Below are 15,775 nucleotides of genomic sequence, written 5' to 3'. Positions count from 1 at the left end.
ATTCATTCAAAGAGTACTAATTGACTGTGCAGAACCTTTGATGGCTCCAGAACAGTACTTAGGACCATTCCAGACTGTTCTAGGTGCTTGAAATGCACTTACTAGGAAAGAGATAAAGATGCCTCCTTTTGAGGAGCTTACTTTCTAGAAGAGGAAGACAGACAGAATAAATAAAGTAAATTAGATAGTAATTATGGAAACACAGGGAAGAAAAGTAGGTCAAGGAAAGGGGAATTGGAGTGAAGAGTGGGGAAGGGGGGCAGGTTGCAGAATTGAGAAGATGAAATTTGGACAAAGGTTGGAGGTGGCAGGGAGTAGGCAGTTAGGACACGCAGGGGAAGGGCCACACAGGCAGAGGAGAGTGCAGAGGCCAGTGTCCTCAGGTGGGAGCACGCCTGCACATTTGATCAACACGGAGTAGGCCAGAGTGGATGAGGCAGGGGTCAGAAGAGGCAAGGCCGGTTGGTTTCTTGAGGACTTTGGGTTTTCCTCTGACTAAAACGCAGTGCTGTGGGATGGCTGGAGTAGAGGCTGCTGTGACCTGAGCCAAGACAAGGGAGACATGGAGGACCTGTGGTGAGGCTGCTGCTGTCATGCAGGTGAAGTTGGCTGGTTTGTTCCAGTGACAGCAGTGGGACTTGGAAGAGGTGGTCTGACCCTGGACGTATTTTGAGGGTAGAACTACAAGGATTTCCTGAAGGACTGGATGTGGGGTTTTGAAAAGGAAGAGAACTGGGGATGACTCCTAGGGTTTTGGCCTGAGCAAGAGGAAGGACCGAGTTGCCACTGACCGACATGGAGAGGGCTCTAGGTGAAGGTGGGGCAGTGGGGTGGTGGGGATGGGAGGTCAGGGACCCAGTCTTGGACATGATGAGTTTGAAATGTCTACTAGAACATTCAAGTGGAGATGTCCAATAGGCAGTCGTGTCTATGAGTCTAACGTTTGGAAGAGAGGTTTGGGGTGGAAATAGACACTTGGGATTTGTTAGCAAAAAGCTAGTATTTCAAACCACGAGCCCGGCTTCAACAAATATTAACAGCCCAAAGAAATAGAAGGATTTCACATGGACAGAAGCTGTGGAGAAGAGATTAAGACAAAACCGTGAATTTGCATATGGTGAGATTAAATTGCTTTTTCTCAAGAAATCCCTATGAATTTTTAAAACACTGGAATAGTTGCTCTTGATGTTGTGTGGAAAGCTGGGCAGCCAGGCCATGGTTGAACCTTGTCAGTTATAAGGAAGTGACTTGTCACTGGCAGGGGACAACGATGTGATTGCAACACAGACATGTCTCAGGGTTCCTTTTTAGGATGCAACTGGACCTCTTACCCAGTGCCTAGGACTCTGAGGTCATCCGAGCCCACAGACAGCAGTAATTACGGTCTGTCTCTGGGAACCCTGGTGGCCCTGGATTTTAGAGAACACAGATGACAAAGCAGGGGAGCTGGGTGTGGCCAGCTAGATCGTAGGCCAAGCCCTCTTTTTAAGAGCCTGCAGAGGCCCCGGCAGGTGAAGGGATCTATTCAAGGTCCTACGGTGGGTCAGGTCAGAACTGGGAGCAGAGGCCAGGCATCCTGAAGCTCAGAATTCCTCTTCATGGGGTGCTTTTTCCCCTGATTGGGTCTTTACTTATTCTAATTATGGCCAAAAAAGTAAACTTATTATATTGTTTTACGTTTTCCCTTTGCACCCCTTTCTTTAGCTTCTTAACCATTAACTGGTGTTTTACCATGTGGAGCTAGCGTGGTTAGCTTCTGTTTAGCTGACACTTATGTCGGGCTTACTGTGTGCCAGTCACTGTTCTAAAAGTACCACACATATGACCTCACGCTGCACAACACTCCCAGCAGAGAGGGATGAAAATAAAACCACAGCACAGAGAGGGTAGGTAACTCCATCAAGACCTCGCAGCTTGTCAGCCATGGCATCTGTGCTTTTAATCCCAGTTGAAGGGCGTTGAGATTTATGAAATGTTGAGCATCCAGTTCATGGGGCAGAGAGGACACCACCCTCTTCTGTCCTCTGGACAACACACACACACACACACACACACACACACACACCTGTCAACCATCCTTTGCCCTGTAAGAGCGCTTCTTTCTCAGGCTCTGTGGTCCTGCCTCTGCCCCCCACTTTGTTCCTTTCCTATGTTCACTTTCCAGCAGTTTGGGTAGCAGCAGGTGGGAGCCACACCCTTTCTTGGCATCCCAAGGCCCTTTCCGGCCTCACTGTGTCGCAGTCCTCGGGACTGACCAACACAGGCTGTCTCCTGCCTTTAGCAGCTCTGTGAGCAACGGAAGGGCTCTGCTCTGATAAACGCTTCTAAAAACTTCTGGCTGAAAAGGAAGTTACTTGACATCATATTCAGACTGCTGGCTTCTTCCCAAGGAATGAAGAACCTGTTTATATTGTTGACAGATTTGTTCACAAAATCATATAGAGACACCTTCCAAAGCTGTACAGGAGAATTGAGCTCAGTCCTCTAGTTTATAAAACAACCAACAACCAAAACAAAAAAACTGCCCGTGCAACTGCCAGCCTCATGTCTTGGACTTTTTCTGGTAACTCCCTGACCCCTTTCTTTCACCTGCTCTCCTGCTAGCATCTAGCAGAGATGCTCAAAGAATATGCGTCCAATTGAAGGGAATTGCTCACTTTCAGTTTACACTGGAGTCATGCTCAATTTTGCACTGCAGTTTTTAACTCATGGCTGGCTGAACTGATCAATCGATATACATAGTTTGCTGTCATGTCTGAATCTACCATTCAACTTTTCTCATATTTTATTGAGCTTGGCTGTGTTGAAGTCAGAACGGTTTTCAGATTTTAAGGGCTTGCATTCTATTGTGCCCTCAGGGATAGAAGCTAATGATAACAATAATGATGATGATGATATTTTTGATGATAATAATGATAATCTGATGGGTAGTGGGCAATACTGTATGCAAACTCTTGGAATGTTGCTCAAGTTAGTCAAAATCAAAGAGAAATGAACAAAGACATATATTGGTGAAAGTCAGTTCTTATCCAAAGCTTTTACAATTGGAAGGGAATTTAGTGAAAAATGTGTTCAGGACCAGCTTATTTGCTAGATGAGAAGACTGAAACCCGGAGAGCTTATGGATATTGTCTGGGATCACATAGTGAGTAAACAGGAGAAGCCTGTCTATGATTTTGGTCCCTGCTTCCCTCCAGACTCTCCTATGCTGTCGCCGTAGTGAATATTAAACTCTGCACTTGGGGGATACAGCAAAGGAACCGGGAGTCAGGGTGGAGTCTAAGACTAATTACACAAGTGGAAGAAAAGACAAAGAAATGGATCAATGTTATGATACTACATACAGTTTTTAAAGATTGCAGGAATTACCTCTATAAGATGCTCCTGCCTATTGAATGGCAGAGGTTCAAGGGGATTTTCTGGAATTTTTCTATCTTCATCTCCCGTAAACCACAGACCAGCCTACACAGAAAACAAAAATGAGAATCATTAAAGTTACACTGAGATGTAATTGTTCCTCTGAAAGCCACAGAGATTGAAGCCATCTCTGCAGGTGTCTAGAGCAGTGGTCTCCAAAGTAGGGTGCAGAAACCATGGGGATGCTGGAGAAAATACTAGAACTTCCATTCACATATACTGGATCTCATTCTTTTGTAAGTTTTATTTTAAAAAATTTGATAATGAATAGAATGCATGAGTGCAGTAGTACACGTGAATAATTTATAAATGAAACCCCACATACTGGGGTGCCTGCTATACTGTAACTGTTGGAGCATGCGGCAAAGCTTGGAGGTCCCTGCCCTGGATGTTGCTTGCATAGCAGTACTTTGGAGGGGTCACTGCCCTCCACTAGCTCATCTTGCTCGTGTCCTGTTCATGTTGCTCTCTGTTCTCGGAGCCGAGTGTGGTGTTGGGGCAGATTGTTGGTGTTGGAAATCTTTGCTGAGTGAGTGACTGACTGAATCAAGAGCTCAGGACCTACTTTTTAATGACAACCTTCATTCTCAGCCCATGTCTGACACTAATTACCAAATCCCTCGGTTCCCATCTGGCGATGCCTCGCCCCCTCTCCCTTCCTCTCACGTCCACGGCTGCCATGCTGATGTACAGCCTCTTTGCCTCCATCACGGGCTGCTCCAGCAACCTCGGAGCTGTCTTCATTTCCAGTCTCTCTCTTATTTGTTTCAGCTCAGACCATTTGACCATAACAATTTTCTCAAAACTTTAATCTTGTCATGTCATTCTCTGCTTAGAACAATTTCCTACTCTTGCTCTTTTGCTCACATCGTTACTCCTACTTGAGGTGACTACTTGTTCACCAATGTAAACCTACTCATCTTTCCAGACCCAGCTTATATCACACCTCCTCAGGGAAGCCCTCTTTGATCTCTCCTCGAAACCCCAATTTGACTTGTTTATACCAGATATTTGGCATTCAGTTCATTCCTTTGGGTGTTTTCATTCATGTCTGTTATTGAACATCAGGTATTAATTCCTTGGGTTTGAAGAATGTGTCTTGCCAAACTTAACTTTTATACATGGCAAGCACTTCGTATACATAAGAATCTTGTTCCTAGGTCTTTCTCCCTTACCATCTTCCAGAGTGACAATCTACCCTTGGCACTGCCTACTTCCAAGAACCATTGGCCAGCCTAACCTGACTCTGGCCTATGCTTGTGCCTTCTTTCCTTCGAAGAATCACCCGTGTTTTGAGAGAAGGCTGGAGTGACACTAGGTAGCTTGTAAGGGGATGCAACCCCCAGAGGTGAGGACCGGGTTTTCTTTTCATTTAGAACAGAGGAGTGCTGGCCATGCAGAAGCCTGTGAAGGAGAAGACACAGAAGAAGCTAAGGTCCAGCACGGGCTCAGGCTTTGAATGTAAGTACTTTGCACTGACCAGGAAGAGTCCTTGCCCAGTGGCCAATCTGTGGACCATAAGTACCACTGCATGGAGAATAGAGAGATGAGGAATGTAGGTAAGATTTATGCTTCAGGCCATGATGGAGCGACAAAGCTCAGAATTACCCTCCTGCCTTAAACAATAAAAAAAATGACCAATATATATATATGTAACATAATTTTTTCAGACATTAGACAACAGGCAACACAGGACAGTAATTCCTGAAATAAGGAGAGCAATGGGCAGCCCAACTATTGTTCAGGCCACAGTGTCAGGAGAGGCATCCAAATAGAGCTGGCATGTCTTGCTGGGTTGAGAAGATAGATTTGGAGTTGGGGGAGGCCACGATGACCAGAATTTTCAGGGCAAAACACTAGAGATGCACTGAAAGAGAGGGTGAGCCCTAGAGATCTGTAGAAAGATCTCCTCAAGTCTTGACTGAAAGCCAACCTCTGGATGTATGTGTGGAAAATGCCAGAAGCTGGAGAAAGGACCACAGGAAAGGAGTAAGCTGAACTGTTCCTGAGACTCACACAGGGCTGGGACTATGTTACCACCAGGGAAAATGTTACCACCCTGCAGAGTGGAAGGACCTCCTGATACACAAGGCATTGGGTAGCACAACCAGGAGGATATTGCCTTAGTAGTGGGGCTAGATTAGCCCTAAACTAAAGTTTGCTCTGGACCCACCCTTATCAATCTTAATGTAACCTTGAAAGTATAAAACTGATTGCAAATAACATTACTGCATGCCCGACAATATTTAAAGGTATATAAGATTGGACACCCACCAATATAAAATTTATAACATCTGGTATCCTATACAAAGGCATGCAAAAAAGCCAGAAAATATAACCCATAGTCAGAAGAAACATCAATCAATAGAAACAAACACTGAAATACACAGATGATAGAATGAACAGACAAGGATGTTCAATTAGCTGTTCTAAATGTATTTCATTTATTCAAGGAGACAGAGAAAAATGCATATAATGAAGAGAGAAATGAAGGATATAAAAAAGACACAACTTAAAGAGATAAAAAACATATTTCAAATAAAAATACACTGGATTGTATTAATAATAGATTTGACTCTGCAAAGGAAATGATCAGTGAACTAGAAGATGGAGAAGTAGAAATGAATACAAAATAAAGTCAGAGAGAAAAAAAATGGAAAGAAAAGAGAATCCAGGATCAGCAACCTGTCGGACAAACATGTGACTGGATTTTGAGAATGGGGGAGAGGAGTACAGAAAAAATATTTGGAAAAAAATTTCTGACAACTTTCCAAATTTGACAAAAACTGCAAACCCACAGGTGCAAGAAGCTCAGTGAAACACAAGCAAAAGAAATATGAAGAAAAGCACACCGAGGTACCCAATAATCAAATTGCTGAAAACCAGTGATAAAGAGGAAATATTAAAAGAAGGATTCCTACTCATCCCTGATTTCTCAACCATCAATTCCATATCCAATTGTTTCAACGCACAGGAATTTTCCCTTATTCTTAAAACCAAGAATTCAGTCATGTTAATTTTTAAAAAATAGATGATATTTTAAAGATTAGGAAACTGTTTCAAAGTGTTTCACATACAAGGGGGTCACATGAGAAAGAAGAAAGAACCTAATCAGAGAACAACTTATATTTTTTTAAAAGTCATCCATGAAAACGTTAGCAGTGCGAAATGTTAAACGTGAACGTAGGGTTGGGTTTAAATTGATCAAGCAAGGTTCAGTCAACCACATCTTGCCCCACTGGAGAATCAGGTGATTTATCCTTGAAATGTGGAAATGTCTTTTGTACTCTCTTGCTAAAATATTGTCAAAGAATTTTAGGTTAGTTTACTTTTCCTTAGAGAACAAGTGCTGCGCTGTTTGGATCCTAGAACATCTGACTCATTAAGCCTATGGTAACCTGCATTCTCACTGACAGAAGATGAGTCTAGAGAGTTCACCATCAAAACATTCTGCATGAGTGTGACTAAACATCCACACGTGACAGAGGCAAGAGTGTGACGGCTGCAATAGGGCTGGAGCAAAGGCAGGTGCACTTTTATGCTCGCGTGGCTTAGCCCAGGTATGCAGCCCCAGCAGCTTCACAAACGCTGTATCTTATTCCATTTTAGAAGCTGGGGAAATCAGCACACTCTTAAGTGGCGGTTATGGTGAACTTGCAGTTAGTCAAAAGAAAAGAAAAAAGACAAAATAAAAAGCAGAGTAGGGAGCTTATTTACTTATTTATTCCCCAGAGAACTTCATTTCAGCAATGTAGTCGTACTATTTGACTACTGTATTCGAAGGTGGCATTTTCAACAAATCATAAAACTTTGCCCTAGAAGCTGTTTTGATAGTCCCATGAAAGAACTCTGTGTGTGTGATGTGGCGAGCGCTGGAGATCTGTGAGTCATGTGGGGAGGTCAAGCGGGCCTCTCCAAATGGCCTCCTTGTCCTGAGCTTCCTGAGGAGTGGATGTTGGGTGGGTAAGCTGAGAGGGCAGAGCTCAGAAATCAACTGCTCCCAAAACCCAGGCGGTGTTCTGATAAGTATTTCTGAGTTTCTGTTTCATGCAGCAGCCAACTTTCTCTAAGAAGTTCACACTTTTGGTGAGGGAGCTTTCTGGTTTTGCTCAGCACTGTGGTACAAATTACCAGCACCTAAGTTCGTCTCACGTTTGTGCAAAAAGATGTTTAAATTGATAACCTGTGTTCATTGGCACGTACTGTAAAGAGTGAAGGTTGGTACATTCACGAGCGCCCACTTTTTAAATCTTAAGCCAACAAGAAAATAGAGTAAGTTTTGCCCTGCTGTTTATGTTTTTACACAAAACATCTCTATAAGTTGTAAGCCCAGGCCCAGGACAGTGAAAGAATTCACAAAGTGCTCTACTTGGGAAGTATGTAAATTAGACCCCAATCAGCTATGCACCTTTCTTGATCAGGCTTGAAGAACCTCTTCGATGTGGAAGTGCTATTTCCTCTGGCTCATTGTCTGAGTGTGGAAACGTCAGGGCTGTCTACGAGCACGTCTTCCATTAATCAAGGAAGAAAAGAGAAGCAGGAAGAGATGTGATCTTTCAATGGTGAAATATACACGAGCTACAGGCACCTAGAGATTATCACCCTGTTTCAAAATCAGCACCTTATAAACATTTCCACCTTTCGTGTCTACCAGCAATGTGAAGTGGTGAACATTAGGATGAATTCGATTAGTAGACACAAAATAAGTCATTCAGGCCCTTCTTAGTTATGGCATTTCATTCTTCCTCCCTCCTTACTCAAGCTTCTCAAAGATGAATCGACTGTCTTATCTTCACTTCCTAAAGACCTATTTATTCCATCACTCCTCTGCAATCTAGACTCTGTACTCTCCCAAAATTGCTCTGGTGAAGGTCAATAATTACATCCTATCTACAAGTCCAATGGCCAGGTACCATGTTCCTGGATTATCCATCACTTTACACACTTGCCTAGGGTGATCTGGTCCATTCATAACTCCAACAACTGCCTACGTGATGGTGACTAGCTTCTGCGTCTGCCGTATCAGATGGGACATTTCTGTCTGCATTTCCCACAGACATTTCAAACTCAGCTTGTCAAAAACCACCTCATCATTCACCACGCTTGTGACCAAAAGAAAAAAAAAAAAAACCCTGCCCCTTTCGCTGTGTTCATTGTAACTGCTGTTGCTACTTCCGGAGTATTTGGTATCGGGCATTGGGCTGATTAAAAGCTCTGCAGGAGATTCTAATGTACAGCCAAGGTTAAGAACCACTTGGTAGGAGGACAATTATGTTTTCTGTGATTTCTTTCAGAACCCTTAGCTCTCCAAGCAGTTCTGACTTTTTCAGACCCTCCCCTGGGGGTGGGAGCCAGACTTCTACCTGGGACTTGGACAGTGCTGTACTGCCTCTAGGTGCCTAGACATGGGCCATGAGACCTGGTGTTGGGAGATCAGGGAGCTTCTTAGGTCAGAAGTACTCTGGAAGGATCAGTGCCACCAGGGGCTGGTAGTGACCTGCATATACTGCTCAAAAGTGACTGTGCCCAGGTGCTCCTCATCCACAGCCTGGAACCTCTGCAGGTTCTCCAAGAGCTCCTCCTCCAGAGGAATGGGCCAAGGCAGCGCGACTACTAACAAGAATTTCCGCCAGTCCACGAACTCCGAGTTTGTTACCAATAAAGATGTTAACTCCTGCAACTAGAAGAAAACAGGAAATGCCATTGGAATGTTTGTATGACTCTCTTGTGACACTCTACCTGCTCGTGTTTCTTAGTAAGAGATTCCGATGAAGGAAGTAAGATTTTAGCTTGGCCAATAGGGTCAGTTCTCACTTTTGTTCCCTCAGGTTCTACCAAGCAATCCACACCAGACAGAACTTAGAGAGTGTTTTTGATTTTTTGCTTCCTTGACATTTGTGGTTTTTGCTTACTGTTACACAAGGAATTAACACTTGTGACTATAGGACACTTTGTACCTTTTCAACAGAGAAGGAATAAAGATGATAATTACGAGTGTGGGAGGGCTCTACAGCTTGTAGGGAAATACTCTTTAACCACTTTGTTTTCTTAAGGAACAGAATACAAGGAAAAGCAAGCACTGCCAGAATCATCTACTATTACTAGTTAGGATCACTCCGTCTGGTAGTAATAAATACAAACTCACTGGCTGAGCCTCATGGTCTCTGTAATGTTTCATTGACTGTCAGCATCGTCACTTATTTTCAAATACTGAGCATGAACATACTACGTGTCTTAACTTGAAGTTCATTCATTTGTTCATCCAGGTTTATAGGCTGCTACTAAATGTTGGATACTGTGCAGGTACTGGTTATTTGAAAACTCTTATTGATTAAAGAAGAAGAATTCTCAAAGCTTGAAACCCAAACAAAATAGAAGCTTACTTCAGGTTGAGTGAGGTTCATCCAACTACTAGGAAAGTTGTTTGTTCCAAGGTTCAGGGTTACCAAATCCAGCAGAATGTCAGCAAATGCTTTGTTTCCTATTATGCCTAAAATACAATGAGAAATATTTTTCCATTTTATTATGTGGTTTGTTTCTTTCACTAAAATAGAACAAATAATAGATATTTGTATAATCACTTTATTCATTCTCTTTAAAACTTTAGCCTTTAGAGAAACAGAAGACACTTTGGAAACATAAAAATAATAATCAATTTCCTAATTTCCTCCCATGGTTGTTTCTCAGCTAAGTCAGCACGTCTTTTTCGGTGAGTAGTAAATTGTTCAGAATGAGTAAGATACTGAGGCTTTATATTTTAGTTTGGAGTCTTCTTTGACCTTGTACTCAGAATAGGTTGAATTTTAAAAACTACTGCAAGGGCTCCTATTTTTCAGCAGGGCACTAGAGTAAAATGTTTTGGTAAATATGGGATAAAAGTGTTTCAAAGGCATGCACATCACCACTGTGATCAAGGTAACACATTTATCCTCATTTTGCTTATTTATTTATTTATTTATTCATTCTTGGCTGTGTTGGGTCCTCGCCTCTGTGCGAGGGCTTTCTCTAGTTGTGGCAAGCGGGGGCCACTCTTCATCGCGGTGCGCGGGCCTCTCACTATCGCGGCCTCTCTTTGCTTTTTTAGATCAGAATATATTTGTTTTGGTAAATGTCGGGATATTTGAATTATTAAATTGCTAGATTGGAAGTGCTAATTTAGTCATCTAATTGGCTCAAACACTGTGATATATTTTATAAAAGATAACTAACCTTTTAAAGCCATTTGCTCTTAAACACTAAACTACTTTACCTTGAGATGTTTGTTTAGTCTGTTGCTCATTTCAAATTGCATGCACATGCATTAAAAAAGAAATAGGGAAGCAAAATAAATGTATTTGCTTAAAAAATGTTTAACTCCCATAGTGTCAGTACCTTGTAGAACCAGGAGACACTCCTACATGTTTTCGGGTATCTTTCAGGTCCAGAGTATATAGCTATTCTTCTTTGTTTAGGAATAAAAAGAGTGAAACGTAGATGTAGAATCTCAAATTTTTCTTCCTATATCTAAGTTTTTAGCATTTCTAAAGTCCAACATGAACTTTATCATTTCCTCTAACCTTTAGGAAAATGTAGTAATCCTTTTAAAATTTCAGTGGTTCAAATAACATGCACAAGGTTCAGATCTGGAAGGCAATTTTCTGGGTAGCAAGAGCAGAATCTTTCTTTCTTTGATAAGACTGGCCATCCAGCAGGTTGTTCAGAAATAAATTCTCTATCCTTTTTGATCAAACCTGAGTATCCAATTTTATAGAGATGAGAATAACTTTCCCAGGTAGTGGAACTTTTGGTAAAATGATCTTTACATGATACTATATTGGTTTACAGACAAGTTAGAAATTAACCATTCATGTTTCTCAAGATGAAACCACAAATAAACTCAATTGAAACCATGAAGAGGCTCAAAGTATTTAAAAATTCTGGTAGATATGTAAAATATTTCCACTGTCTCTAATAGCTACGGTGCAAGCAAAGTGTAAGAAAATACTTTCAGTTCACATAGGAATTGTTTATCTGGGAACTCTAGTGTGCAATGTGAAAACTATTTTGATATTTGGCCTTGTTACTTAAATGACCAAGGCATATAATAATATGGCCTTCACATATAATGCAGTAGCAGAAACAGATAAGCTTACAAATTTTGTTTACAGATCAAAAACAATTCTCTTTCCATTTGGCCCTAAGTTAGTTACCTAATGCGACTGTCATTTAGAATTATCCAAGAAAAACAGTTAATTGTAAGCCAGTCCTAAAGGAACTCAGATCATAATTATAGTCTAGTTACCCTTAGCAGTAACTCTCAGAAAGATGACATCAAAATAATACCATTGCTTAGAAGTATATACTTCACCAAAAGAATGTGAAAGAATGTGTGAATATAGAACTAGAATTAGAAAGTCAGAGGAAAACCAGTCTTTGGATTTTTGCTCTGTAGGTCTGGATAATGCCAAATGCCTTTTGTGTTTGATATGAAGACTGGTGACTTTTACTTTTAACTTTCAGGTTTTTGAAAATAGTTCTTTTCGCTATGATCAGTGATGAGGTCAACATTTGTCACATTACTAATCACTTTCGTCAAGCCTTTCTGAGTTTGATGAACAATCCGAGATAGGTCTTGTGTCACCAGTTGAAGATGGTGTTCTTGTATTCCATAAATGAATGGCTTTCCTAGGGTCAAAGTTATAAATGTCTGGAGAATTCAACTGAATTATCAGGAGATCTGTCATGCTATCAGCCTTGACCTTGGCATGCATTTGTGACTTAGTGCCCGTCATCTGACTAAAGCCACGTTCTGCTTCAGCTGAACTTGCAAGGAGGCTCAGCACTAGGTCCACGAGTGTCAGGATGTTCGGATACTTGTGTAAATAAACAGAATTCACAAAATCCCAGGTCAGTTTGTGGATGTTCTGAAATCTAGGAGGAAAAATGTAAAAGATTGAGACTCCTAAGTTTTACTCCAATATTTATAAATATCAGCTAGGTTACTTATGCTCACCTAGCATAAATCTCTAATTTCAACATGCTCCATTCTGTGTCTACTTCTTCAATTTTCACCTTGGCATCTTCCAATACTGGTTCATGATGTGCTATCAGTATGGACACCTCTTTTTCTCCAAATTCTGCAATCAATACACCAAACAAAAAGTCACATATCTTAAAGACATGTGTACAGACAATCAAAGAACAACAGATTCAGAGCCCGAGTTCATACGTTACCTTGATTTATCTTCGCTGGCCACAGTTTAAAGCTCCCAGTCGTGGCTGCCTTCACCACATCTTGGTTGACATCTCTGAAACAGCCTCTCAGCCTCTTGATAAGATGTGTTAAAACCAAGTTTCTCACGTCAGAAGTGTTTCGCTTTCCTCCGAGGAGGTAGTTACCCTGAAAGTGTGTGACTGAATCTACCAGGCGTTCTTTTGGCCCTGGTCTGGGGAGGGAAAAAAAATCCCCCAAGTGGACAATTACGTGCAAAAACACCTAGAAAATGGTTTCCCAAATCCATCTGTCTGGTTGGATAGACTCTCAGATCATCCCGGACTCCTCACCATGTCTGATATATTCTGAGCATTTCCAGTGTTGACTCTAGGGTGGCAAATATATCAGCAATTGAAGAGTTTCTGTTCTGATTGACATGGGACAGAATGCTGAGGACATTAATGACATCCAGCAAGAAGTGGACAAATTTAACAATGTCTGCCTGCAGGAGGGACTCTAGAAGGTCTTTGGCTTTCTGATGATTGGTGTCACTTCTGCCTTCCCTTGTCTGTAACATGGGCTAGGAAAAAACAGTGGTTTATCTTTCTCAAAATTATTATTTCAAATGGCTCAGTAAAAGTATTCTTTTTATTCTGAAAAAACTAGAATAGTACAGTATTTCAAAATTACATACCGAATGAAGCTGCTGGACAACTGATATCCTTTGAGAAGGTTCTGGAGGGAGGCCTGTAATCCTTGAAGCCACCTCCGGCCTCCTACTTGAGAAGGCATCACAGGTCGAAGGTGAAGGCCTTTGAAATTACCAGAGTACTCTTATGAACAGGAGAATTGTGATAGAAGTGGTAAGTGCTGCGGAGAAGGTCTCTGACATCGTTGTACAGGGGAACGCTCTGGAACGCCGCTTTGTAAGATACCTCGAGCTGATGCGCAGAGCAATACACAGTCAGCGCACGTGGCTGGATTTCTCTTAAAAGCAGGGCCACCCCACTGCCGTCTTCTCGCTCTCAGCCGGGGGCACCATCACTTGCGAAACCAACCAGTTTCTTTGCCCAGTCTTGGTTCGACAGTCGAAGTTGAAGATTTCTCTCTAGAGTTTTCTCAGTGGCATGTTTTATTGCCAGAGGTCCCTTCTTTTCCCCCGTCTGTACCCCAACGATTTGGCAGTGTACTTTCCCTGCGCACGCGCACTGCTCGTACACAAGGTCAGCTTCCTCGATTGAACTGTCTGTGATCCCGTCACTGAGGACGGAGAAAAACTTACTTTTTTCTAATTTCTCTCTTAGAGTTCTCCGTTCTGCTTCAGCAATATACTATGTAAATATTCTGGCCGATTTGTTCGTTCTGAATACCTGGCCAATATCATCACCCTTCGTATCATCCAACGAGCACATCCAGATAAAATCGTTGAGGGGACGTCTGGTCTTGGCAATGGCGTGGCAGGATGGGAACAAGTTCTCCACCCTCCCGAGGGTGACCTTGCTCGTGGTCCTCACCATCAGCTCCGTGGTGATTCTGCTCCCTGGGGAACCACTTGTCGCTTCCATGAGGGAAGGCTTGGCGTGAGCCTCGCTGAGATGGTGCACGTTGAGAAATTCAGTCCGGAAGTTGTCGGTGCCAAAAAAAAAACCTCACTTGATTTCCCTTCGACTTCACTCTGTGTTTACGACACAGGCCACAGAACATAAGATCTAGTATCTCATCATACACAAGCCAAGGGTATTTTTTAAGCCAAGTTTTCAAAAATTGATTGTTCCTCTTTTGGAGGTAACGGTCAAGCTTCTGAGGCCTTTTCTGCTTTTTGGTGACTCAACTCACAACATCTGGAGAATCCCTGCCTTTAAAATAACTCCATGTGGTTATTTTAAGTAATCACCAACGCCTACCCGCAGTTTTGCTTAATCCCTGCCCCCCCTACACTTGCTCATTATTCCTGGAACAATCTTAGTGAGTGCTTACTACTTAGCAGGCATTTTGGTTAGTACGCCAAGTGCTTTACATCATTTCATCGTCATCACCCAGTATCCCTATTTTATAGTTAAGAAAGTAGGCCAACTACTAGTATCCATCACCATTTTATGGGTCAAAAACCTAGGGCACAGAGAGGTTAATTAATTTGTCCGATGTCACGGTGGTCATATGTGGTGAAGCTGGCGGTCGCTAGCAGGCAGTCTTACCTTCCACGTTTACACACTTCATATTACAGGTTTCTCCTATGGGCAAAGGGTGCTATGGTCTCCTTCCCCCTAGAATCCGTTTCTCCAGGCAGGAGAGGGGCACGGCCTTTTGCTGTCATTTCCTTCCCAAGGTGAAAGACAAGCATCACAGGACATGCAGGGTAGTGTGTCTGCAGGATTTGCTTTGGACGCCTCTCCCCTCCTGCCTCAGCCCCATCTTCTCTGGCAGCGGTAGGGCCAACTTACTACAAGAAGGGCATCCTTCCGGATGCTTTTGAGGGACCATCAGACTGTTTCTGAGAGCGGCAGATGGCTACTGTCTCCCCCAAAAGCCTCGACTAACCAAGAGGCAGGCGTCAGCGTACCTGGCTTGTTCCCTGAACGGAGTAACTAGAAAGCTCTGTGGGTTTTCCTAGGCTTAGCATCTCTGAGAAAATTCTAAAACTATGATACTATATATCTGCAGGTAAGTAAGCCCCCTATTTTGGTCTGAAAGGTAATTAAGTTAGTCTGACATTTACACAAATCAAGAAATACAGAAAGATTTCTGAGAAAAGGTACGATAAGAAAGGACTGATGTTATTGACAGGAATAGCTCAACCAGGTGGCAAAATCTAGGGATGAGAGCAGAAAGGAGTGTGGCCCCCAGGTACCCTGTGGTTTTCTCAGCGGGTAAACTCCTTCCGCTTGCTTAGATTCAGATCACAGAAATATGTCATGCAACGTCAAAATCTCAATGTAGATTCCATTTCCCCCGGTGCCTGGAATACTCCGCCCCTGTTTCGCTTCCTGGAAAGTTCTATCCAAAAGCTTCCCATGGGCTACAGCCTTTGCTGACCCACACAGGCAGTAACAACTACTTCCTCCTTGAATTCCTGTAAAAACCACGTAGCTGGATGATCTAGCCTGGCCAGTACATCCTAGACTTCCTGAATTTGTGCCCTATCTCTGAGACCAGTCACTGATTCTA

At 42.5% G+C, this 15,775-nt stretch overlaps 1 protein-coding gene across 1 annotated transcript in view; it reads right to left on the bottom strand.

Annotated features, from left to right (window-relative positions):
- Positions 1-15,775, bottom strand: part of SPEF2 (sperm flagellar 2) — a 176,676-nt gene that overhangs the window by 24,021 nt on the left and 136,880 nt on the right. Inside the window, exons 31-32 of the mRNA XM_036847598.1 lie at positions 9,801-9,907; positions 3,370-3,462 (exon numbers count right to left, since the gene is read on the bottom strand). Of these exons, the coding sequence (XP_036703493.1) occupies positions 3,370-3,462; positions 9,801-9,907 (200 nt within the window). The remainder of the gene's footprint in view (positions 1-3,369; positions 3,463-9,800; positions 9,908-15,775) is intronic.

Source organism: Balaenoptera musculus, chromosome 3, assembly GCF_009873245.2.
Source record: "Balaenoptera musculus isolate JJ_BM4_2016_0621 chromosome 3, mBalMus1.pri.v3, whole genome shotgun sequence".
Lineage (NCBI taxonomy): Eukaryota > Metazoa > Chordata > Mammalia > Artiodactyla > Balaenopteridae > Balaenoptera > Balaenoptera musculus.
Note: the sequence above shows the minus strand (reverse complement) of the source record. Positions and strands in the feature narration are given on the sequence as shown.